Source organism: Sorex fumeus, unplaced genomic scaffold (assembly GCF_029834395.1).
Source record: "Sorex fumeus unplaced genomic scaffold, SorFum_2.1 ptg000048l, whole genome shotgun sequence".
NCBI classification, from domain to species: Eukaryota; Metazoa; Chordata; class Mammalia; order Eulipotyphla; family Soricidae; genus Sorex; species Sorex fumeus.
Genome location: NW_026606105.1, coordinates 13,054,372 through 13,080,893, shown reverse-complemented (window position 1 = coordinate 13,080,893; position 26,522 = coordinate 13,054,372). Strand labels below are relative to the sequence as shown.

The window sequence follows — 26,522 nt, the reverse complement described above, 5'->3', positions numbered from 1 at the left end:
CAGCTTGTCTTGCATATAGCCAATGTGGGTTCGATCCTTGGCATACTGGAGGGTCCCTTGAACCTCACCAGGAGTGATCCCTGAGTGCAGAGTCTGAAGTAAGCCCTGACCGTAGCTGGATGTGGCCTCCAAACAAAAACAAATAGGCAGGTACTTGTTGAGGGTGAGGGCAGAGGAGCAGAGGCAGCAGTGCGGAGAGAGATGGAGAGAACTCCAAAAGGTAGCAATAAAGATCGAGAGGCTGTCCCACGGCAGCACAACCAGTGAAAGCTGGCCTGAGCATAGTGCCTGAAGGCACAGTTGTGGGATCTTTCTCAGTCAGGTAGCCCAGGGGGAGGGCTAGACTCATAGATGAGTTCTGTTCGTTTTTTGAACACTAACCATAGTAGCCTCGTTTACCCTAGTCAACACCTTGGTTTTCCTTTCTACTCCTTTTCTCCTGTTTGCCAGAATCCCAACTCTTAGCAGTTCTGCTAAGTTGCTCCCTCCTCTGGGAAGCCTTTGTAACCTCCCTTCTCTCCCCCAGAGCAGGCCTACGATGGGCACCCTGCTTATCGTCCAAGCATCCTGCTTACCTCTATTGTGATACTTATCAGACTCCTGAAATTGCTTGTGTATTTGTCTGTCTCCCAGATTGAACTCTAAATCCTTTAAAGATAGGTGCCATGTCTTATTTATGAAGCTGTCTGTTGAGCTAAGCATATTGGCTGGCATGTGCTTGGTGTGCTGGAAAGATTTTTATCCCCAAAGAGTGATGAACAGGACATGACCTCCTGGCCTGTGCAGTAAGTTCATTGTGAACTTGATGGATTCCGGTTTGGGATATGTCTGCGGTCATTGTGATGGGCAAAGCAGGAATCAGAGACTTGAGAGTAGAGAGACATTGAAATTACCCATGGGAGACTCAGTAGAGAAGGCAATGTAGCGGAGTAGAGGGTCAGTGGTGTTCGGACTGACAGTGAGAGAATGTGAGGAATAAACAGGCTAGAAGTTTTGTTGTTTTCTAAGAACAAGTTCAGAAGGGTTGGAAGGCTGAAGGATGTGAACAGTTGTGACGTCAGAGAGTGGCATCCTGGTGGTGGGGGCTGAACTTCTCAGGTGTTGTCATTTAACATGATGACTAAGACCAGGCATGGTCATGGGAATAAAATTGGGTAGAGGTCAATTTTAAGAGACAACTGGAGTTGAGAAACTAAGGGATGTTGTGTATGTTCTTGTGTTTGGAGTAGTAGAGGTGTAGATGGCCATCCCGAGGCTATCGGAAGTCCCTCCTCTGCCCTCCCCCTCCAAGATAAGGATAGGGCTTGTAAAGTTCTGATAATGACCACAGGCAGGTGGAAGGGGTTCCCATGAGGGGGTTCTTGCCTTGGAGATCTAGGGAACTGCTGATAGTATGCCCAATGTCCATATCAATAGCTTTGCTGAAAGACTCCCACCCACCCTACTTGCTTAAGGATGCAGTGACTTCTCATTTATGGGAAATAGAGGGCATGGGTCAAGTAAACTTCACAGGTGTAGGTAGAGAGTTGGGGAGAGAAGATAATATTCCTCTGCCTCTTTTTATTCCTAGGTCTTCTATAAGAAAGTACAACTTTATCTAAAAAGTAAATGTATTCCCCTCCTGTTGCCAACAAGTAGATTAGTATTAATTAAATGAAGATGTAGAATTTCTGATTTTATCCATTCATAGTAACAGTTCTCACTTATTGGAAATACTTGCTAGGTTCCAGACACTAAACTAAGATCTTGCTTGGGGGGAGTAGGGGGTGGGGGAGGGTCTCACGCCTGGTGATATTTCAGGGCTTACTCCTGGCACTGTGCTCAAGAGATTATTTCTGGTGAGCTCAGAGAATCATCTGAGGTGCCTGGAATTGAACCTGGGTTGATTAAGGGAAATACTCTACCTGCCATATTATCATTCCAGCCCCCTAAGCTGAGAGCTTTACATATGGAGTTTCCCCCTATTCTTCCAAAAGCATTAGGAGCAGGTGATAGCATTTCCTAACAGATGAAGAACATGAGGCTCAAAGTTAAGTTAAGCTTCCCCAAGTCATACGTCCAAATGGAAGGCCTGGGGTTCAAACCAGTTTCCCAGCCCCAAGGCCCCTGTAATAGCTCCGGTGGAGTGACATTTGCTTCTCTGAGTTGGAGGAACGGTGAGAGGAGCCTTCTTACTTATGTCTTCAGGACCCTTTCACTCAGGAGCACCACTGCAGTTCCCGAATGAATGTGGACAATGTCTGCAAAGGGTATTTTTTTTTAAGTATCTAATTTATTTTTATAACTAATTCATTTACTTTTTTTTCCCCTTTATTTTATTTTTTTTAAAGTTGTAGATTTACAATTTTTTGTGCTTTGGTTTCAATTATACAATGATCAGATACCCATCCCTCCACCAGTGCCCATTTTCCACCACCATGGATAATATCCCTCCCACCCCCATCCCCCCATCCCCCCTGTCTCTGTGGCAGGGCAATCCCCTGTGTTCTCTCTCTCCTTTTGGGTGTTGTGGTCTGCAAAAGAGGCATTGAGTGGCAAACATGTTCAGTCCATAGTCTACTTTCGACATGCATCTCCCCTCCTGGGAGGATCCTCCAAACATCCTTTATTTGGTGCTCCCTTCTCTATCTGAACAGCCCTTTCCTCTAGGATACCCGGCTGGCCTTTAAGTTATGGAGTAATCCTCCTGGTGCTGATCTCAGCTATTCTTGGGTATTAATCTCACACTTTGTTACTTTATATCCCCCAGATGAATGCAATCTTTCTATGTCTATCCCTCTCTTTCTGACTCATTTCGCTTAGCATGATACTTTCCATATTGTACCACTTGTATGTAAATTTCATGACTTCATCTTTTCTAAGAGCTACATAGTACTCCATTGTGTAGATGTACCAAAGTTTCTTTAACCAGTCATCTGTTCTTGGGCATTCAGGTTTCTTCCAGTTTCTGGCTATTGTAAAGAGTGCTGCAATGAACAAACAAGTGCAGATGTCACTTCGACTATACATTTTTGCCTCTCTGGGATATATTCCCAGGAGTGGTATTGCTGGGTCAAATGGGAGCTCAATTTCTAATTTTTTGAGAATCGTCCATACTGTTTTCCAGAAGGGCTGAACCAGTGGACATTCCCACCAACAGTGAAGGAGTGTCCCTTGCAAAGGTTATTTTTGTCCTCATAATCCGTTCAGGAGTCATGGTTAGTTACACCGGTGGGACTGATGTGATAGCCCTGTCCAGTGCTCCCATGCTGATGGTAGCAGGTGTTGGTAGTTAAGTCAGTGAATGGGTGTCGGTGGGTTTGTCATGGAGTTGAAGGCAACACTGACATTTATCTCTTCTACGTGTTGTTTCCGGGGAAGAGTATGTTGGACCATGGAAATCCATAAAAAGCCCTTTTACAGAAATTATAATTATTCTCTTAGTAAATCTTGTAAATTTTGTAAACCCAGCACAGTCACCGATAGGAAGCAAACCTACTCCTGTAACAATATTACCGCCAAGTTTAGAGCAGCAGTTCTTTTTCCCTGATGGGAGTAGGTAAACTGTCCAGGTTAGAATTGCCCCCTGGGTCGGTTTGTGTTCTGGCTCTGTCAGAGAGCGATGCCATTTCAAACAACTCACCCTCGGTAAGCCTGTGCAATGGGGCTGTGCAGGAGGAACTCAGGGTGAGGAGGAGGAGCACACGAACTGATCTGGGGTGAGCTCTTAGCCTGGTACCTGGAACCGAGAGAGGCTCCCCAGCAAAGTAACAGTCCCCCTGAATAGCAAGTGAAAGTTCCGCAGCAAGAAAAGCAGCAAGTTGGTAGCTGTTGATGAAACGATGCTTCCGTTGACTGTGTCCTCCGCAGCAGAATTTTCTTTGGGGCTGGCCACCTTGGGAGGGGGGACCTAGTTCCTAAAGATGAAATAGAAAAGCAGGTTCTAGATAGGGTGGAGTGAACCGTTTCTTTTCGAACAAAAGCCCTTCCCTGTCCTCCTTTCTCTGTGGAGGTTGGTTTGTTGATGCTGTTTCACTCTTGCATCTCTCGTTTGTTGATGCTCTGTCACTCTTGTTCTTGGCAGGATGAGTTTGATGGGGTCCTAAGAGAGGAGGCCATCGCCGATTCACTCTCCCAGCTGGGTCGCTCTGGCTCCGGAACCGAGCAGGTCTACCTCAACCTAACACTATCAGTAAGTATGACCGGATGACCATGCCTGGCTGGCTATATCTGGACACTGGTTGGATGATATTCTTCCTCCACCGCCACCCCTGAAACTCAGACCCTGTGTGATGGTTCTGAAACTCAGAGTCTTGCATTGGGTGGAGCCTACAAATCGGAGGTAATTATTTACATAAATGTTGGCACTCAGAGAACTTTGGCCTTTTCAGTAATCAGCCTCCATCCTGCCCTCACAGCCCCTCCCTCACCAACCCTGGTTCCTATTTTCATTCCATTCACAGTCTGTTTCTTTCATCTTAGGAAGTCTGTATTATAGTTACCAACACTAGCTTTCCAGAAGATTGAATTGGATTTCGTAAAACCAGTCCTTGAGACAGGTTTAAGAATTTCCTCCCTAGGCCTAACACCCAAGGAGAGTAGAGGTAAGGGCCAGGAGGATCGCTCCATGGCTTGGAAGCCGGCCTCACATGCTAGGGGAAAAGGCAGCTGGGATAGAGAAGGAACCACTAAGTGAATGATGCTTGGAGGGCTTGTTCAGGATGGGTGAAAGCGTGTACTGAAAGTAAACAATGGACTGAAAATGATGGCAACTTAGTACCCGTATTGCGAACCATAACACCCAAAAGGAGAGAGAGAATAAAAGAGAATGTGCCTGCCACAGAGGCGAGGGGGTGAGGGGGACTTTTGGGGGATGGGGTGTGGCGGGAGGGATACTGGGAACATTGTGGTAGAGAATGGGCATGGGTGGAGGGATGGGTTCTTGATCACTGTATGACTGAAACATAATCACAAAAGTTTGTAAATCTGTAATTGTATCTCACAGTGATTAATAAAAAAAAAGAACAAAAAAATATGGCCAGGGGAGCTGCAAAGATAGCTCAGTGATGGAGTTTGCTGCGTATGCTGGTGGTTTAGGCTTGAGGCCAAGTATCATAGGGTCGCCTGAGCCCTGCCAGGAATGATGCACAAAACAGGAAGTAGCTCCTCAGCACCGCTGGTATTGCCCTCACCTTCACCCCCCCAAAAAAGATAAAATGCTTAGGGGAGGTGGTAGATGGCAAAGAATTTGTTTTATTTAGCTTTCGGAATCAGTTGGGCTGAACATAGAGAGAGAGAGAGAGAGAGAGAGAGAGAGAGAGAGAGAGAGAGAGAGAGAGAGAGAGACTGTTAACAGAATGCCTAACATTTAATAAAATGTTTATAACTTCTTACTAGAAGAAATAAAAAAAAAAACAAAAAGAATTTCCTCCCTAGGGTCCGGAGAGGAACAGGTAGTACAGCAGGTAGGATGCTTGCCTTGGGTGTGGCTGATCTGGGTTGGACTCCCAGCACCCTGTCTAGTCCCCTGAATCCACCAGGAATGATTCCTGAGTGCAGAACCTGAGCACTGCCGGTGTAGCCCACACACAAAAAGGAACACAAGAATTTTCTCCCAGATCAGTACCAGGACTCAAAATTTATGTCTGAATCCAAAAGTACAGAGTCTTGGTATTGGTTTTTGTTCTTCTCTAAGCTTCACTGCAAGTTACAGATCACATGCCCCCAAATATTATTATTATTATTATTATTATTATTATTATTATTATTTTGTTTTTTGGGTCACACCGAGTGGTGCTCAGGGGTTACTCCTGACTGTGCACTCAGGAATTACTCCTGGTGGTGCATGGGGGACCATATGAGATGCTGGGAATCGAACCCGGGTCGGCTGTTTGCAAGGCAAACTCCCAACTTGCTGTGCTATCGCTCCAGCTACCCCCCCCCCATTATTAAAGAAATTAAAAAGAAAATCTTTATCCAGGTTTTAAGATTCTGGGACTAGCTCATCTTGGCTCCAAGTTTATTGTAAGAGTAACAAAGAGTACTCAGGGTATGCCAGCATCCTTCCTCCTTTTGTTTCTCTGTCATCCTGGAAAATTAATCTAACTCTTTTCATGTGTGCAATTTGCAGCAGGGCTGTTTTGCCTCGGAATCGAGCTTGGAGAGTCCTGAAGATGCGTTAGGCTCTTTTCTCCCAGACTGCTTCCACAGCCTGTCCTGAGGACCGCACATCTAGGCTCTAATCTTTGTCCCTTCATCACAGTTTGTGGATGACTCAGCCAGTTAGGCAGTAACACAGGGAGCCCTTGGGGTGTGGGGTGCTGTGTCAGCCATTGCAGTGGGGGCTCCTTCCAGCCATCCATCCTTTCCCACATAAGTGCCTTGCAATCAATATCTTCCCTGTGTACATAGTGCTTTGCCTTAAATTGATCCACACGAGAAGCAATCCGTTAAATCTTATTTCAGCTAGATGGGCTGAAGCTTAACTTACTTTGCCACTGACCTCCTTCCATTGGAGATATTACGTGTTGAATTACTTTGCCTTAATAACCTGTCTCACTGAGTCTACTTTCTCAGGGTTGCCTGGTTTTGTGATTTTTTTTTCTCCCCTTATAGCTTACTTAGGTTACAGATTTTTTTTTCCTTTCTCTTCTTTTTTTTGTGTGCAAAGTTTCCTATGAAAGTCTAAAAATTCTTAAGGGTATGATGTTTTATCTTAATGATTTCATTCCTTGTAATAACAAGTGCAATGCTTGCCCATGGCAAATTTGCAACAAGTATTTTATTGTTTTTATTCATTGATTGTTCTGATGTTCGAGGGTGTGACTCTTGCCTTTGGTGTTGGTGTTGGCACATTGGGTAGTGGAGGCTTCTGGAAATCACCCACTTTGGCCATGGTGGGCCAGAGACCATGCTTCCTGCTGTGGCATCAAGGATTCCAGCATCACTGTTGCTTGTGGGCAGCACCAGGGATCGAACTCAAGGCCTTCTGCTTGCAAGGCAGGCATTTACCACTGAGCCCCCTGACCCCCTAAGACCTCATCCACTGAGTATTCATGACTGTTCTGATGGCTCTCATTAAGTTCTCTGATGATTACACTCAGAAACTGACTATAATGAGACTTCCTGTGTTGTCCTTTTTTATTTTTTCTGAGTCTGATATTGCAACATAAATTTGTGATTGGGAGTCTTTGTCCTAAGGGACTAAAGTTCCCTTGAATCTCTCTTGAAGTTCTCTAGAAGCAAGATTATCATGAAAAGAATTTTGACAAGAATTTAAGAGACTTGGATCTGCTTCTTTATCACTAATCTGCTCGATGGTTTTAGATTAATTACACACCTCACTGTAACTCACACTTGCACCTCACTGTAATTCATACTTGAATTCTTTTTTTTTTTTTGGTTTTTGGGCCACAACCAGTGATGCTCAGGGGTTACTCCTGGCTCTGTACTCAGGAATTACTCCTGGTGATACTCAGGGGACCATACGGGATGCAGGAATCGAACCTGGGTCAGCCGCGTGCAAGGCAAACGCCCTACCCGCTATGCTCCAGCCCCCATACTTGAATTCTTGTGCTCATCTCTTTCTTTCTTTTTTGTTTTTGGGCCACACTGGCTCTGCAGTCAGGAATTACTCATGGTGGTGCTCAGGGGACCATATGGGATGCTGGGGATTCAACCTGGGCTGGCCACACACAAGGCAAACGATACCCTACCCACTGTATTATCACTCTAGCCCCCCTTCCTTCTTTTCATTTCTAAAGTGAGAATGTCTAGTGGGTCTATTTTGAGAATGCCCAAGTCTTTTTTGGTCGGATGAGATTATTGTGATTGAGTTTTTAAAACAAACCCTATGAAAGTGTAGGTGATACTGTTATTAATGATCCCATGGTTTGTGTGCACTCTAACGTGTTACTGAAATTCTAGGTATTTGCACTTTCTTATTACTTGATAAAGACTGCTGGTGTGTGTGTGTATGTGTGTGTGTGTGTTGTGTTATGTATGTATGTATGCATAAAACATGACACTTTGCAGGTCTTCATGAACATTAGTTTGATTTACCTGTCTGTGTTGTATTTTTTTTTTGCTGTCAATACTAACTTTTATGATTTTCTTAGACTTCAGACTTTGCCATTCAGTAGATATGCTTTGGATATATCGTTTTGGAAAGAAGTTCTGAGTTTCTGGTCAACGGTTATGTCCAGATGTGAGAAGGCTGAGCACTAGTCTGCTCAAGCAGCATTAAAGTCTTCTGTCTTTTATTTTCTCAGGGTTGCGATTTAATTGATGTTAGCATTCTCTCTGGATATGTTCACCTACAAAAGCTGGACCTTTCAGTCAATAAAATTGAAGGTAGGTAATGGTCACTCAAGTACAATGGATGGATTGCTGCGTTTTGAAATGACTCCGTTCAAAATGTAGACTTTGTAGTATGTCCGAGTCTGATGTTACAAAACTCAGTACCAGTGAGGGCTGTTGCAGTTCAATGCACATCTTGGCAAAGACGTGAAGAGCCACCAGTGATGGGCTAGCATAGGCTCAGACTGGCCAGCGTGTCCCGTGCCAGGCTGTGCCAGGCTGTGGGTGAGAGGCACTCGCTCCCTCCACCCCCTTGACCTTGACAGTGGCTGATGGAATGTTTTCTTTGATCCCTTCAGATATGAGTCAGGACTTCTTGAATATTTCCTGAATGCTTGACAGCTCCTTTTTCTTACCGTCTATGTCTGGTGCTGGTGAATCAGTCCTATTCCCCCACCCCTGCTAATGGAGTCTTCTACCTTGCAGCTAGATTTCAATCCTGGCTGCTCCCATCCTCCTCGTTCAAGTGCCAGGGATCCACCCCCGTTTATTCACAACCCTCCTTTTCGCTAGCTCCCTCTATTTATTCAGTTAATTCTCTCAACACTACCTCTTGTGTTTGTGTGTCTCTACCTTTGTGGTGACACCTGCCTCACCTTTAATGAAATGAGTCCCATTTCTTTCAAAGCTTGCGTCCTAGATTCTAATTTTCTGATCTTAGTTGAAGTCAAAGGGCCACAACATTTCTTTTCCTTAGTCTTCCAGGGAGGTAAGCAAACCATTATTTCTCACCTGCTTTCTTCACTGGTAATCTTAACACTTGTGATACACACACGCACACGTGTGTGTATATATATATATATATATATATATATATATATATATATATATGTGTGTGTGTGTGTAACTTTTTAATATATATGTAATTTTTAAAATGGTTTTTAATATAATATATATATAATTTTTTAAATGACAAGTCAGCATTAGAGCTGTGGTCTTCTCTGGCTCATTTCCTGCCTTTCCGCTTCCATTTCCCCCCCTGGATGTCACTGACAAACACCCACTCCTTTCTTCTTATGATTAAGAAATTATCCTGGCACACTTTAATTCGTGAAATGTCACTTTACTTTTTAAAGAGACTTTCACCGCTTTTTTTTTTCCCTCTTTTAAGTCTTCATGAAACTCTATATGGGAAATCAAACATGCCCACGTGGTGAGGCTGCTGTAATGAATGTTCAAGTTCAGTGATCTTCAGCCTCCACCCACCAGGTTTTATTATTCTGGACCGCCTCATCCCCCCCAACCCTCATATAACATCATATGACCTCCCCCGGGGTTGTTTTAAAGCACACCACAAATAGCACATTATTAGACACCCTTTTTGAGTCGCCAGTCTCCCCCTACTCCCCACCCTCCAGTCCACAAGTAGGTTTCCTGTGCTGGGTGCTGGCTGCACTGACCCTTTTTTCTTCTTTGACAACAACAAATCCGATGCAATCTATGAACTTAGACCAGATTTTAGGCTAGCATGAGTTAAAACTCAAACTCAGAGGTTCTCTCTCTCTCTCTCTCTCTCTCTCTCTCTCTCTCTCTCTCTCTCTCTCTCTCTCTCTCTCTCTCCTTCCCCTCCCTCCCCCCTCTCTACCTCCATCCCCCTCTTTCCCCTCCCTCTCCCTCCCTTTCTCTCTCTCCCCCCCCCCCACCCCATTCCCCAACTCCCTCCTGGTCTCCCACCCACTTTTAAGCACTGTGGTTTGCAGTTCTGTTACTGGAAGGGGGTATATGTACATCACTTTACCTCCTTTTCAGAACTCAGTTCTTGTCCAAGGTGATCATTGATTGGCCCAAGGGATGGATGTTGGAGCATTGCATGACCGAAACTCCAATCATAAACAACTTTGTAACTGTGTATCTCAGAGTGATTCAAGAAAATAAATAATAAATTAAGACAAACAGACGCAGGGACTGTGTGTGCCCCATCCTTAAGAGTTTCCAGTTTGGCGGGTCCTGGGAGATGATTCTTTGAATCAGTTCCCAGAGGCCAGAGGGTGGGGGGAGGGGGATGCCGGTCCAGGGCCCCGACTTTGAGAACCGCGGAGGCAGCTGCGAGGCACGCCTGCCATCTGGTGGTCATCGGGGTCACGACATCCAGCAAGAACTCCAGAGCCTTGCCCCCACCCCCACCCCCACCCCACTCCCCCTTGCTGATTCAAAAGGGGACCACCTCTGTTTTTACATTTCTCTAATCATGGCATTATCAGTCTCTTCCAAACATCCAGCCTCCTTATCCTAGACTGCTGCCGCAGTCAGCTTGTCATGGCTTTAGCGTCTGGTCCCTGCCCCCATGGCCGACTGCTGTGGAAGTTGTGTGGCTGCTTTAGTGTATACCACATGGAGGGTACCTCACCGTGTCTTGCCTGGCTTCCCCAACAAGAGGGTCATGGAGGAGGAAGGAAGGGCTGGGGGCCTGTGGAGGATGCTGTATGTTGCTGTGTGTGCGTGTACTGTTGTGTGTGTTCTTTGCATACGTGTCCTATACAGATGTGTTACTGTGTGTATAAATATTTGTGTGCTGGACAAGTGTGTTTTGCGATTCATTTCACTCATCTAGGACCATTAAAGATGTGCTTGCAGTTGGCATATATACGAAAACGGTTTTCTAGATGAAGTCATGAAATTTACATACAAGTGTCACTACATGGAAAGTATCATGCTAAGAGAAATGAGTCAGAAAGAGAGGGACAGACACAGAAAGATGGCATTCATCTGGGGAATAGAAAGTAACAAAATAGGAGACTAACACCCAAGAATAGCCGAGATAAGTACCAGGAGGTTCACTCCATGGCTTGGAGACCAGCTGCTCATGCTAGGGGAAAAGGCAGCTCAGATAGAGAAGGGAGCACCAAGTAAAGGCTGGTGGGAGGATCCGCCCAGGATGAGAGAAGCATGCTGAAAGTAGACTATAGACCGAACATGATTGCCACTCAGTGCCTCTTTTGCAAACCACAGCACCCAAAAGGAGAGAGAGAACAAAAGGGAAGGACCTGCCACAGGGGTGGGGTGGGATGGGGGGATGGGGAGGTGGGAGGGATACTGGGAACACTGGAAGTGGAGAATGGGCGCTGGTGGAGGGATGAGTACTCGATCATTGTATGACTGAAACCCAAGCACAAAAATTTGTAAGTCTACAACTGCACCTCATGGTGCCTCACTAATCAACAACAACATCAACAACAGCAAATGGTTTTCTGTAACATGCTGTGAATGACTGGAGCGACTTTGTCTAATTTATTTTATTGGCTTGCCTTCTTCTGTGCTTCGTCTTCCACCCTCACAGATTTGTCCTGTGTGAGCTCTATGCCTTACCTGCTGGAACTTAATGCTTCTCGCAATAAACTGACCACGTTCTTCGAATTTACTCCACCTAAAAACCTTCAGGTAGGCCTGGCCAATACTCTCAAATATTTCCGCAAAGTGCACGAATCAAGCAAGCCGACAGAAAGCATAATGAGAGGTAGGGTTAATAGTCTAAGTGCCTGGAGTGAAATTTAAAAGGGTAAGGATGTTATTTTTAATCATTTATTTGGAAAAAGGAAGGTACCCTGAATGCAAATCTGTTTTTCTAGGCATTTCATAAAAACCTAGTGTTCAAGCCTAAGACCGACTTCCTTCTCTTCTCTCTTCTTCCTTTAAATACGAGGTATTAATTGTGTGTTTTCATAAAAGTGTAGATATTTTATATCTGTACACTCAGGGAAGCTGGGGGATGTGGCTTATGGTAGAACACTGTGTGTGTGAGACTCTGGATTGATTCCTGGCACCACACAGTCCCCTGAGCACTGCTAGGAGTCACTTCTGGGCATTAGCCGGTGTGACTCTGCAACAAAGCATAGCAGATCCCAGACACCTCAAACGTTGCCCTCCCGAGTGATGCTCCCAGCACCGACATGGACGGCAGGGATTCCAGTCACTTCTCAGTCACTTCTCTGCACTTGCACCTGCATTTTGGGGGGCAAAGTTGAGCTCTAAAAATGACATCCAAACCTTTTAAATAGGTGGGTGGGCCGAGGACCTTGTGCTGACACATGGCCCAGTATGACCTGTGAACATGCTCCCCCAGGAGAGGGACTATGACAGTGGCAGTTGTGAGGAAGCCCAGACCAGGAGAAATATTTTCAGCCCTTCCTTCCTAAAGAGAAGGACATTCACACCCTGCCAGGCTAGCCACAGCTTTCCTAGGTGCATTTGACATCACTGTTGGTACATGCCTAAAGTCTTGTTTTGATAGTTTTAGAAAAAAAAAACTTAATAATGTTCAGTTAGCACATTCCTATATATACTTTTCTTTTCACACAGTGGTTTGCAAACTTGCATCCTATTGACTCTGTGGTCCTGCTGCTTTCTGGGCGTTGATTGTTCCTTTTTATTTTTATGTGGAGTACTTCCAGTTTTTACTGTTTAAATGTAATGTTTATCTAATACTTAAGTTAAATATTCTCAGTGACTTTAACATTTAAGTTTAAACTTTAAGTTTTTTGGGGGGGAACACTGCCTGATTATACTCAGTACTTTCTCCTGGCTCTGAGCTCAGGAATCACTCTTGGTCGGGCTCGGGGGACCATACGGGGTGCTGGGGATGATCAAACCCGGGTCTGCCGCATACAAGGCAAATGCCCTACTGGTCGTACTATTGTTCCAGCAGCTAAATATTTATGGTATCTTTTAGGGATAGGATCACTGTTTTAAAGTTTATGAGAAGATAAATATAGTACTTTGTCATAGAATTGCTTGATGGTTTTTCAGAAAGTAATTGTGAGGGGCACAGCAAGTTATCAATGCAGTGTTTTAAGTAGTTGGGTTGGGGCCAGAGAGTTAATATAGCGGGTAAGGCTTTTGCCTTGCACACAGCCAACCTGGGTTTGATCCCCGGCATCCCATATGGTCCCCCAAGCACCACCAGGAGTAATTCCTGGGTGCAGAACCAAGAGTAACCTCTGAGCATCACTGGGTATGACTCAAAAAGAAAAGAAAACAAAACAAAACCAAAAAAAAAACAAAAAAATCAAGCAGCCAGGTTTCTTTTCACTTAAAATTTGTGTATCCTTTTCCTCTTCTCCATCACCCCAACCCTCATTCCCAGTTCCAGGGATAACACCCTGGGTCTAACATGTTTATTGCAAGTGTTCTACTGCCAAACCACATCCCTGGCCTTTGTGTGTATACTGTCACTGTCCTCCCGTTGCTCATCAATTTGCTCTAGCGGACCCAGTAATGTCTCTATTGTGAGACTTGTTACTGTCTTTGGCATATTGAATATGTCACAGTAGCTTGCCAGGCTTTGCGGTGCAGGTGAGATACTCTCGGTAGCTTGCCGGGCTCTCTGAGAGGGGTAGAGGAATCGAATCTGGTCCGCTGATTGGCTGCGTGCAAGGCAAACGCCCTACCACTGTGCTTTTACTTCAGCCTAATAAAGCAAATTATTTAATGTTGTATTTTGTTGGTTTTTTTTTCACAGAAAATAAGGATATTGCTAAACTTGTTTTCTTAAAATAGTCAATTTTAGGGGGCTGAAGTGATAGCATAGCGGGTAGGGCATTTGCCTTGCATACGGCCTGACCCGGGTTCAATTCCCAGCTTCCCACATGGTCCCCCAAGCATGGCCAGGAGTAATTCCTGAATGCATGAACCAGGAGTAAACCCTGTGCATCACTGGGTGTGACCCAAAAAGGAAAAAAAAAATAGTCAATTTTAAGAAAGGGAAGTGGAAGAGACATGGCCTGGGGGAGGAATAAGAAAGGTTTTCCTAACAAAGCGGAGGGGTATCAAAGTGTATCTGCGAAAAGGCAAAAGAAGATAGAAACAATGTAAGTCATGTAATACAGAAGGTGTGAGGAAAATTCTGAAGGAAGCCTGGAAGAGTTTCAAACCAAAGCTGAAGATGGAGAGATTATCTGCTGACATTGAAAAGCGAGTGCGTGGGCCCCAGGAAGGGAGTCTGCTTGGCGTTCCCCAAAATGCAGCAGAAATGAGACTTCCAGTTAGCAAACAGCTCATTACAGCCAGTATTTTAGCCGTCGCGTATTTTCAGTAATGAATCCTAACCCCACATCCAGAAATGCAGGCTTGTACAATTAACTGTTGTGGTCAAGATGAATGGGAACTAAAGCATGACACACTGTTCTCTTCTCCCTTCCAGAGGGTAGATTTTTCCTACAATCAAATTTCAGCAATGTCTGATTTGTCAGCATACCAGGCGCTCACGAAGCTAATTTTGGACAGTATCCTTTGAATAAGTTAAAGGGGAAAATTTGTCTAATGGGCCCATTAATAAGTGTGTGCCAGATGACATGGCACATGTAACAGATGCCAGTTTGCTGGAGACGTGTGAGTCATTTAATTGATTAACAATTGAAATTCACAAAACGAGGAAAGATGTTCTTTTTACCAGGGAATAAGACTGAAAGTGAATGCTTTCCAAGGGCTCCTGACACCTGAAAAACCAAACAAGAGCATCATTCTTGATGAATGCTGGCTTATTTATTTATTTAGCTAGACAAGAAATTCTGTTTCAATTGGCTCTTTTTCTTCGAATTCATATATTTTTTTATTATTTTTATTTTGCTTTTTTGAGTCATACCTGGAGATGCACAGGGGTTACTCCTGGCTCATGGATCAGGGACCATATGGGATGCTGGGAATCGAACCCGGGTCAGCTGTGTTCAAGGCAAATGCCCTACCTGCTGTGCTATTGCTCCAGCCCCCTCTAAATGTATTTAAATTTGTGTTTTCTGGGGCTGGAGCAATAGCACAGCGGGTAGGGCGTTTGCCTTGCACGCAGCCAACATGACCGACACAGGTTCAATTCCCAGCACCCCATATGGTCCCCTGAGCACCGCCAGGAGCAATTCCTGAGTGCATGAGCCAGGAGGAACCCCTGAACATCGCCAGGTGTGACCCAAAAAGAAAAAAAAATAAATTTGTGTTTTCTTTTCTTTCTTTTTGGGTCACACCCGGCAATGCACAGGGGTTCCTCCTGGCTCTGCACTCAGGAATAATCCTGGCAGTGCTCAGGGAACCATATGGGATGCTGAGAATTGAACCCGGGTTGGCTGCGTGCAAGGCAGACGCCCTACCCACTGTGCTATCACTCCAGCCCCTTTGTTTCTTATTTTCTATAAATTCCATCCTTGAAAATTCAGACATGGTCATTGGGGAAATTGATGATTATTTATAAGAGATCTCATACGATGTTTTATTGAAACAGCAGCCCTCTCAGGTGTATTTCAAAGATGCTTTGATTGGCTATGGGCGTAGCTCAGGAATAGAACACAGGCTTCATCTGTGTGGGGCCCCCGTTGATCCCTGCCACAGAAAACAAAACCCAAGTTTCCAAAAGACAAAATAAGCAAATAAATACGCGAGGGGGAGTCTTGGTTCAAAAGGCAAGTGTTGAGTCTGGCTCTCAGGCAAATAGCACCCCTTGCAAGTCAGCACACACTGGAGTCGAGAACCTAGAGGATTAGTCAGAACACAGGAGCGTTAATGAGCTTGAGTCTCTTCTTGACTCCTGGGAGCAGATGCTATCAGGGCGCTAAGGGAGTGGCACTTTCTCTTTCTCAGCACTTATCATTTACCCACCTGAGGATTTTTTTGGAGTGGAGTGAGAATGAATTGATTGCCCCGAGTGGCTCATTCCAGGGATGTGGGAGTCTATAGGAAGGTTGAGATAAGGGTGGCGGGGAGTGGAATGGAAGGCATATATATATGTGTATATATATATATATATATATATATATATATGAGATATGAGATATATTTTTGGTGGTGGTGGTGGAGAATGTTTTCTTTCTATTTAATGGAAAGTTTAGAGTCAGGGGTGTGGATGAATGGTAGAACACATGCATGTTTTGTATATGAAAGGTCAGGGTTCAGTCAAGCTGAAAAAAAAAGAAACAACTAAACAAACAAAAAAAAATCCAGCCCCCTCCTCCCACCATATTTCTAGCATGGAACTCTTAATTCATCTGTCCATTAAAAGAAACCCTTAATCTATTATGACTTTCTAAACATCAGATATCATAAAGTAATTAGAGGTGACCAATAGCCATAGAAACTTGATAGAGATAAAAAATACAGGCCTTACTCATAATAATTACCTCCTAGTAAACCAGTCATAGGGAACTTATTCAACTTGATTTAAAAAAAATGTCTACAGGGATAGATATCAAGATAAATGTCCTAACTGAAGACATATGCTCAACATCTTTAAAATTGGAAATAAGACAAGGACTGATGCCCACCATGACCATGATGATTCATGATTGTTTTGGAGATCTTAGTACCCTAAAACAAGTGAAAGAAATTAGAAGTATAAAGATTTCTAAGGATAATCATAAAAGTCATTCTTTGCAAATGATATGATTGTCTAGAGAGAATTTTAAGAACTTGCAATAAACTGCCAGGAATAATAGGGTTTTTGAGAGCCAGACAAAGTAGTTGGATATGACTTCAATAAACAAAAATCAATTGTGCTTCTTGACCCCATAGCAAGTAATTAGAAAACATGGATTTGAAAAGGGATACTATTTACAAGAACAGTACAAATGTATTTCACTTTTAAAGATAAATAAGACCTGTGGGGAAAACCACAATAAAACTTTATTAAAGGATGTTAAATATATCCCAGGTTCCTGGATAAGAAGACAAGAGAACATGTTTAAAAGGAGTTTTACAGAAAATGAGTCAGATAAGGGTAATAAGCATAGGAAGAGTTATTAACTTGTATTCAGAAAACTACAACCCAGGACCACATGAGAAGTTCTGTCGCATCCTTCCAGTAGTCAAACTTAAGAAGTATTAAAATGTCAAGTGTTGGACACATGCAAATCAAGACAGTCTCTTTATCCTGCTTATGAGTGCAGAATTAGTTGACGTCTCTGAAAAATTCACCTTGGAAAGTCTTCTAAGGTTGAATGTCCGAAGTCACTATTACCGAGTATTTTCACTTCTACATAGGAAGTTTCACCTGCATGTACCTGGAGAACTAACTGTATTAGCACACTCACAGTACCATTGCCAAAATAACCCCCCAAATAAGCAACGACAAAAACAATAGCCAGAGTGCTCATTGGCAAAAAAAAAAAAGCAATGTGTGCTCATCAATTGTATAGAGTGAAGGTGAATAAAAAAATACATCATCATATAGCAGTAAGAATGACTTTTAATAAAAGTAAATGGAGGGGCTGGAGCAATAGCACAGTGGGTAAGGCATTTGCCTTGCACGTGGCTGACCTGGGTTCGATCCCCGGCATTCCATATGGTCCCCCAAGCACTGCCAGGAATAATTCCTGAGTGCAAAGCCAGGAGGAACCCCTGAGAATTGCTGGGTGTGACCAAAAAATTAAAAAAAGATATATATATATATATATAGTGTGTGTGTGTGTGTGTGTGTGTGTGTGTGTGTGTGTATTGTGTATTGTGTCAATGGTCAATGCTGGGGATTAAACTCAGATCCTCCATGCACAAGTCATGAGCTCCACCACTGAACCACATTCTTTTTTTTAAATTTTTATTAGTGAAACACCAGTTGTAGATTTACAAATTTTTGTGCTTGGGTTTCGATTATACAATGATCAAATACCCATCCCTCCACCAGTGCCCCTTTTCCACCACCATGGATCCCAGTGTCCCTCCCACACCCATCACCCCATCCCACCCTGCCTCTGTGGCAGGGCATTTCCTTTTGTTCTCTCTCTCCTTTTGGGTGTTGTGGTCTGAAAAAGAGGCATTGAGTGGCAATCATGTTCAGTCCGTAGTCTACTTTCAACATGCATCTCCCCTCCTGGGAGCATCCTCCAAACACCCTTTATTTGGTGCTCCCTTCTCTCTCTGAGCTGCCCTTTCCCTTAGAATGCCCGGCTGGCCTCTAAGCTATGGAGTAATCCTCCTGTGAACCACATTCTTGACCTTTAAGGTCATATATGGGCTAGTGATCCATGTCCATTGAAAAAAAGAAATTTAAACCTGAAAATGTGTAGTTAATTTTTCTGTAAACATTTAATTGACCAGTGTCAATTAAAAAAGAAAAAAAAAACTTTACCTGAAAATGGCAGGTTAATTTCTTTGAAAACAGTGATTTGCCAAGTTCCACACTCAGCTTGTCAGAATCCCTGGCAGGGTGGCGATTGGGGGTGGAGGGCCCTTGTTTAAAACCCCAAAGTTGATGCCCCCACACTCTGGGCTTTGGAAGGAGCAGTTTTGAGTTCCCAGGTGATGCTGACACTGTGATCTGAGCACCAGGCTGAGATCCACAGCTCTAAGTTCATCAGCACTCTCCTGCTTGGCAGATCTGGCCTTACTAGCCTTCTAACAACTGTACGTCTTTGTGGGCAAAGTTTTAGTCATTCTTCACTCTTTTTTTTTTAACCAATGCTTTCTGTCTTTGGTCAGCCTTTCCTCAGAGAGGCTATATAACTTTTCTTCACGAGGGAGAAAAAGTACACTTTAATAAAAAAAAAACTATAATTCTCAATATAAAAAAACCCCCAATGATTTCAAGTCAAAACAACAATCTGCAAGTTATGCTGGCAGCATGACTGTGGTAAATAGTATTATCCCCCTCAGAATGAGTTAAGCATAAGGTCCCAACTTTCTTTTTTTTTTTATCATTTTTTTTTATTAGTGAAACACCATGAAGTACACTTATAGACTTATAAATTTTTGTGCTTGGGTTTCAGTTATACAATGATCAAGTACCCATCCCTCCACCAGTGCCCATCCTCCCCCACCACGGGTCCTAGCATCCCTCCCACCCCCCATCCTCCCCCCCACCCCCCCGTCCCACCCTGCCGCTGTGGCAGGGCATTCCTCCCTGTTCTCTCTCTCTTCTTTTGGGTACTGTGTTTTGCCAGAGAGGCATTGAGTGGCAGTCATGTTTGGTCTATAGACCACTTTTAGCATGCTTCTTCCACCCTGGGAGGGTCTTCACAACACCCTTTATTTGGTGCTCTCTTCTCTATCTGAGCTTCCTTCTCACCTAGCACATGTGGCTGGCCTTCAAGTCATGGAGCAAAATTCCTGGTACTAATCTGAGCCCTTCCTGGGTGTTAGTCTCCCGTTTTGTTGCTTTATGTTCCCCAGATGAATGCAATCTTTCTGTGTCTATCCCGCTCTTTCTGACTCATTTCGCTTAACATGATACTTTCCATGTAGTACCACTTGTATGTAAATTTCATAACTTCATCTTTTCTAACAGCTACATAGTACTCCATTGTGTAAATGTACCAAAGCTTCTTTAACCAGTCATCTGTTCTCGGGCACTCAGGTTTTTTCCAGATTTTGGCTATTGTAAAGAGTGCTGCAATGAACAAACAATTGCAGATGTCACTTCGACTATACATTTTTGCCTCTCTGGGATATATTCCCAGGAGTGCTATAGCTGGGTCAAATGGGAGATCGAATTCTAATTTTTTGAGAATCGTCCATACTGTTTTCCAAAAGGGTTGGACCAGCCTGCATTCCCACCAGCAGTGAAGGAGGGTCCCTTTCTCGCCACATCCGCGCCAACACTGGTTGCTTTTGTTCTTGTGGATGTGGGCCAGTCTCTGTGGTGTGAAATGATATCTCATTGTGGTTTTGATCTGCATCTCTCTGATGATTAGTGATGTAGAGCATTTTCTCATGTGCCTTTTTGCCATTCGGATTTCTTCTTTGCGAAAGTTTCTATTCATTTCCTCGCCCCATTTTTTGATGGGGTTGGGTGATTTCTTCTTGTGTAGTTTAACCAGTACCTTGTATATCCTTGAAATCAACCCCTCGTCGGATGTGTATTTGGTGAATATTCTTTCCCATTCTGTAGGCTGTCTTTGTATTTTGGTCACTGTTTCTTTTGAGGTGCAGAAGCTTCTTAGTTTAAGATAGTCCCATTTGTCTATCTCTGTTTTCACTTGCTCGCCCAGTGGCGTGACGTCTTTGAAGACACCACTAACTTCAATATCGTGGAGAGTTTTGCCAACTTTGTCTTCAATAAACATTATGGATTCCGGTCTGATGTTGAGGTTGTAAATCCATTTCGATCTTACTTTTGTGCATGGTGTTAGGCAGAGATCTGAGCCCACTTTTTTGCATGTAGCCGTCCAGTTTTGCCAGCACAATTTATTAAAGAGGCTTTCCCTGCTCCATTTCACTTTTCTTGCCCCCTTATCGAAGATTAGATGATTATATGTTTGGGAGGAGATGTCAGTATATTCAACTCTATTCCATTGGTCTGCAGCTCTGCTTTTGTTCCAGTACCATGCTGTTTTGATTATTACTGCTTTGTAGTAGAGCTTGAAGTTAGGTAGGTTGATTCCTCCCATTTTCTTTTTCCCAAGAATTGCTTTAGCTATTCGTGGGGGCTTATTGTTCCATATAAATTTCAGGAGTGTTTGCTCCATTTCTTTGAAGAATGTCGTGGGTATCCTTATAGGGATTGCATTGAATTTGTACAGTGCCTTGGGAAGTATTGCCATTTTGACAATGTTGATTCTCCCCATCCATGAACAGGGGATATTTTTCCATTTCCTCGTGTCCTCTTTTATTTCCCGAAGTAGCGTTTTGTAGTTTTCTTTGTACAGATCCTTTACTTCCTTAGTTAAGGCGATTCCTAGGTACTTGATTTTCTGGGGCACAATTGTGAATGGAATTGTTTTCTTCATGTCACTTTCTTCTCTTTCATTATTTGCATATAGGAAAGCCATGGATTTTTGGGTATTGATTTTATAGCCTGCCACTTTACTATACAAGCCTATTGTTTCTAGGAGTTTCTTGGTAGAGGTTTTAGGGTTCTCTAAGTATAGTATCATGTCATCTGCGAATAGTGAGAGCTTAATTTCTTCTTTCCCTATCTGGATGCCCTTAATATCTTTTTCTTGCCTAATCTCTATTGCAAGTACTTCCAGTACTATATTGAACAGCAGTGGAGAGAGTGGGCATCCTTGTCTCGTCCCTGACCTTAGGGGGAAGGCTCTCAGTTTTTCCCCATTGAGGATGATGTTTGCTGTAGGTTTGTGGTAGATGGCTTTAACTATATTGAGGAAAGTCCCCTCTATCCCCATTTTGGCAAGGGTTTTCATCATGAATGGGTGCTGGATCTTGTCAAATGCTTTTTCTGCATCTATTGATATGATCATATGATTTTTATCTTTTCTTTTGTTGATATGATGGATTATGTTGATTGATTTCCGAATGTTGAACCATCCTTGCATCCCTGGGATGAATCCTACTTGGTCATGATGTATGATCTTTTTGATGAGTTGTTGAATTCTATTGGCTAGTATTTTGTTGAGAATCTTCGCATCCGTGTTCATCAGGGATATTGGCCTGTAGTTTTCTTTTCTTGTGGTGTCTTTGTTTCCTTTTGGTATTAGAGAGATATGGGCTTCATAGAAACTGTTTGGGAGAGTTTCCGTTTTTTCAATTTCCTGGAAAAGCTTGAGAAGAACTGGCAATAGGTCCTCTCTAAATGTTTGGAAAAATTCGCTAGTAAATCCATCTGGACCTGGGCTTTTGTTTTTGGGAAGACTTTTGATTACAGTTTCAATTTCCTTGATGTGAATAGGTCTATTCAGGTACTCTATATCTTCTTGCTTCAGCTTTGGGAGATGATAGGAATCCAGGAATTTATCCATTTCTTCTAGATTCTCTTGTTTCGTGGCATACAGACTTTCAAAGTAGTCTCTGATGATCTCTTGAATTTCTTTAGTTTCTGTTGTGATATCCCCATTCTTATTTCTGATTCGATTTATTAAGGCTCTCTCTCTCTGTTTCTTTGCGAGTGTTGCTAGTGGTTTATCTATCTTATTTATTTTCTCGAAGAACCAGCTCTTGGTTTTATTGATCTTTCGGATTGTTTCTTTGTTTTCCATGTCGTTGATTTCTGCTCTAAGTTTTAGATCTCTTTCCTTCTGCCTGATTTAGGCTCTTTCTGTTGATCCTTTTCTAAGGTCTTGAGCTGTGAGGTCAAGTTGTTTATGTGCATCGTTTCTACAGTCCTAAGATATGCTTGCAGAGCTATAAATTTTCCCCTTAATACAGCTTTCGCTGCATCCCATAAGTTCTGGTAGTTTGTGTCTTCATTCTCATTTGTTTCCAGGTATCTTTTGATTTCGTCCTTGACTTCATTCTTGACCCACTCATTGTTCAGCATCGAGTTGTTTAGTTTCCAGGTGTTTGATTTTGTTCTCCGTGTCAGTGTGTGATTCACTTCTATCCTCAGTGCGTCATGGTCTGAAAAGATGGCTGATACTATTTCTATCTTCCTGATTCTGTTGAGGTATGTTTTGTGTCCTAAGACATGGTCTATTTTGGAAAATGTTCCGTGCGCACTGGAGAAGAATGTGTATTCTTCCTTTTTGGGGTGTAAAGCCCTGTATAAGTCCATAAGCCCTTTCTCTTCTATTTCTTCTTTCAAAGCCAATAATTCCTTGCTGGGTTTTGTTCTTGTTGATCTATCCAGAGTTGATAAGGCGATGTTGAAGTCTCCAAGTACTATTGTGTTGGTAGCGATGTCCTCCTTAAAATCTGTTAGCAGTTGTTTTAGATATTTAGCTGTTCCCTCATTAGGTGCGTATACATTTAAGAGTGTGATTTCTTCCTGCTGTATGTATCCCTTGATGAAGAGAAAATAGCCTTCCCTGTCCCTTCTAATCTTTTTCAATGTGAAATTAATGTTGTCGGATACTAGTATGGCCACCCCAGCTTTTTTGAAGGGGCTGTTTGCTTGCAGGATTGTTTTCCATCCTTTGACTTTGAGTCTGTGTTTGTTCTGGCTGTTGAGATGAGTTTCTTGTAGGCAGCAGAATGTTGGGTTCTGTCTCTGTATCCATTTTGCCACTCTGTGTCTCTTCAATGGTGAATTTAGACCACTGACATTGAGAGAGAGTATGGTTATGGGGTTTTGTGTCATTTTCTGTAGGGTGTGTTGTGGTTGTAAGGTTTGTCTTTTCTTATAGTAGCCCCTTTAGGCCTTGCTTTAGGTTTGGTTTTGAGTCTATGAAGTTCCTGAGCTGCTGTTTATCTAGAAAATAGTGTACTGTTCCTTCGATTTTGAGGGAGAGTTTAGCTGGATAGAGTATTCTTGGGGAAGCATTCATTTCCGTGAGTTTTTTGACTATATCTTGCCACTGCCTTCGGGCTTGCAAGGTTTCCTCTGATAGGTCTGCTGTGAATCTAAGGGGTGCTCCTTTGTATGTGATTTCCTTCTTTGCCCTTGCTGCTTGCAGTATTGTGTCTCTATTGGCAGCATCAATCATTCTAACTATGATATGCCTTGGAGTGTTTTTGTTGGGGTCTCTTTTAGCTGGCACCCTTCGGGCTTCTTGAACCTGAATGGCTGCATTGCAGAGCTCTGGGAATTTTTCAGCAATGATTTGTTTGACGGTGTTTTTTTCGTTGGGGTTGTTTCCCTGAGGTTCAGGTAGTCCCATGATTCTAATATTGTTCCTCTTGGAATCATCTGCTAGGACTCTGATTCTCTGTAGAGCCATTTTGAGGTCCCTTGCCACTGTTTGTTGTTGCGTGTTGGTTTGTTGCAGCTGATCTTCCAGGTCACTGATTCTCTCTTCAGCTGCAGTCATTCTATTTTTAAGAGAAGAAACTGAGTTTCTCATTTCATCTATGGAGTCTTTTAATCGTGACATTTCTGCTCTCATTTCTTCGCGTAATTTGTCGATTTTTTCTGTGGTGTTACTGGCTGTCTGTCTGATCGTTTCATTGAGTTGATTGAACATCTTGATGACTTCATATCTGAATTCTGTGTCAGAGAGATCCCTTAGGTGAGCTGTATCGACAGAATGTTCTGGATTGTTTTTGTTCTCCTCCACTTGAGGTGGGGATTTTCTTTGTTTCTTCATATTGCTGAGTAAGTTGGGGACTAAATTCCTTGGGAACTAGGTTCCTTTGAATTAGTAAACACCCTGCGGCTGCGTAAGCGGCCGCTGGCCGGAAAATAGGCCACGCCCACTCTGAAGCCACGCCCACTCTGAAGCCACGCCCACTTCTGAACAGGCCACACCTCTACGGAAAACTGGGTTTGAGATGACATGAGCGCCGCATGAGTAGTGAAGAGGGGACGGCAGTCGCTCACGGCTGCGTTTCTCCAGGCGTCTGCCGGGATGCCTGAGGTCCCGAAGGGAGAGATGGAAGTCCCGGGGCCACACACCGGGGGCAGGTCTGACCTGGGTTTGAGAGGAGAGGAGCGCCGCGTGACTACCGGAGAGGGGACGGCAGCCAGGTCCCAACTTTCTAGTGTATCTTTTTTATTCTCCTTTGTCTTTTCCAATGTGGATAACTCAGATTCATGATCATTTGAAATCTCAAGTGGATTCACATCACCAAGTGTATAAGTCAACTTATTGAATTCTTAAGAAAGATTCTTTACCTAGAAACACTGTTCATTGGGATTTATTTTATGATTATAGAATCATAGAAGTGATAGCACAGAGGTAGGGCATTTGCCTTGTGCACAGCCAGCCCGGCCGAGCCGGGTTTGATTCCTCCACTCCTCTCAGAGAGCCTGGCAAGCTACCGGAAGTATTTTGCCTGCATGGCAAAGCCTGGCAAGCTACCCGTGACACAGTCAATATGCCAAACACAGTAACAACATGTCTCACGATGGAGACGTTACTGGACCCGTTCTAGCAAATCGATGAACAACGGGAGAACAGTGACAGTGACAGAATTAAAAAACACAGCAACTCATAGAATGAAAAAGGAAAACATACGAGGGCATTACAAGTCATCAAGTGCTAACCATTATTTTGTAGACTAGAAGAACCCAAGAGTCAGAGAATTTCAGTAACTCGTCCCAGAGATTTTGGTTCATGGTTCAACCAAGATGTCTTCTGGAGACCACTGCTTCCGTTGGCTTCACAGGCCAATGCTGGTTGCTGAGTAATTACCCCTTTTCCCACGCAGCTACTTATATGGTCTGAACGTTTCATTTCTTAGAGAGATTCACTCCCCTAACCAGAGACCATTTTTCACCACTAAGGTGATATAGATCTTGCAGGATTGCTTTTGATTATAGCCATCATTGCAGTTCTCTCCACTAAGAGAATGGTGATGGATTTCCTGCGTGTTCCTCGGTAACTGTTTTCTTTATACCCAAACCATATTTTATGATTGTAGACAAATGAATAAGAGCAAATATGGAACAAGTGAATAATTCATGTCAGGCACTGCAAGCTGCTGACAACATCACCGAAATGTGAAAATACCTTCTCCTGGCCATGCCAGTTGCATGTTCCACTGGGTTCCCAAGCTCTGCTTCCATGAGGATCTAAACTCTTACTGCCACAGACGGACTCCACAGAACCATAAACCGTTGCAGTTGGAATGCAAGATGGTGATTTGGAGTCCTCTGCATTGCTTTTCCCCGATACTGTCCTTTTAAATCAAAATAAGATTCTTAAGAGGATTGACCCAGTCAGTTCTTTCATGTAATATAGTTTAGTGACTTAACAGATTATATTTCTTCTTACGAGCAAGTCCCAATATCCTATGAAAGAATAATGATAGGAGGAAAGGCAAGTGGCATTTTCACGAAGGTACTTAAAATAAGCAAAAGGCAGATTGAGGATGAGAGGCAAATCCCCACCATCACCATCCTGCGAGGCAAGCGGCCGACTCAGATCTGCTGATGTAGGTGCTGGTTGATGGCTCCGAGTGTGACAAGGGCCATGCACTCTTGTTCCACTGTAAAAACAAAAAGGCACCCTTGGCTTGAGAACCTGTTGGATTTGCAGAGTAGGAAGACCCTTGAAATTAAAAAGGGGCATGAGGAGTGGGATACAGGAGATAATTGGGGGCTCTGCCCCTTCCTGCCCCCATCCCTGGTGCTGGTGTCATGCATGGTGGCAGTGGGGTGGCTGCAGAGGTAGGGGCTGTGTCCCCCCTCCTTTTGGTTCTTGTACAATTAATTTCCTGATACATGACTAGAAAGGAAGTGGGATGGCCCAGGGAATAGGCCTCATTGTCTTGGAAAATTACTCCCTTCTCCTCCTCCTCCTCCTCCTCCTCCTCCTCCTCGAAAATTACTCCCTCCTCCTCCTCCTCCTCCTCCTCCTCCTCCTCCTCCCCCCTCCCTCCCTTTTGGTTCTTGTACAATTAATTTCCTGATACATGACTAGAAAGGAAGTGGGATGGGCTCAGGGAATAGGCCTCACTGTCTTGGAAAATTACTCTCCTCCTCCTCCTCCTCCTCCTCC

At 43.6% G+C, this 26,522-nt stretch overlaps 1 protein-coding gene across 1 annotated transcript in view; it reads left to right on the top strand.

The window, feature by feature from the left end:
- LRGUK (leucine rich repeats and guanylate kinase domain containing) overlaps window positions 1–26,522 on the top strand; it is a 102,496-nt gene that overhangs the window by 4,688 nt on the left and 71,286 nt on the right. Inside the window, exons 2-5 of the mRNA XM_056123976.1 lie at window positions 4,064–4,171; window positions 8,250–8,331; window positions 11,615–11,715; window positions 14,474–14,555. Coding sequence (XP_055979951.1) covers window positions 4,064–4,171; window positions 8,250–8,331; window positions 11,615–11,715; window positions 14,474–14,555 — 373 coding nt within the window. The remainder of the gene's footprint in view (window positions 1–4,063; window positions 4,172–8,249; window positions 8,332–11,614; window positions 11,716–14,473; window positions 14,556–26,522) is intronic.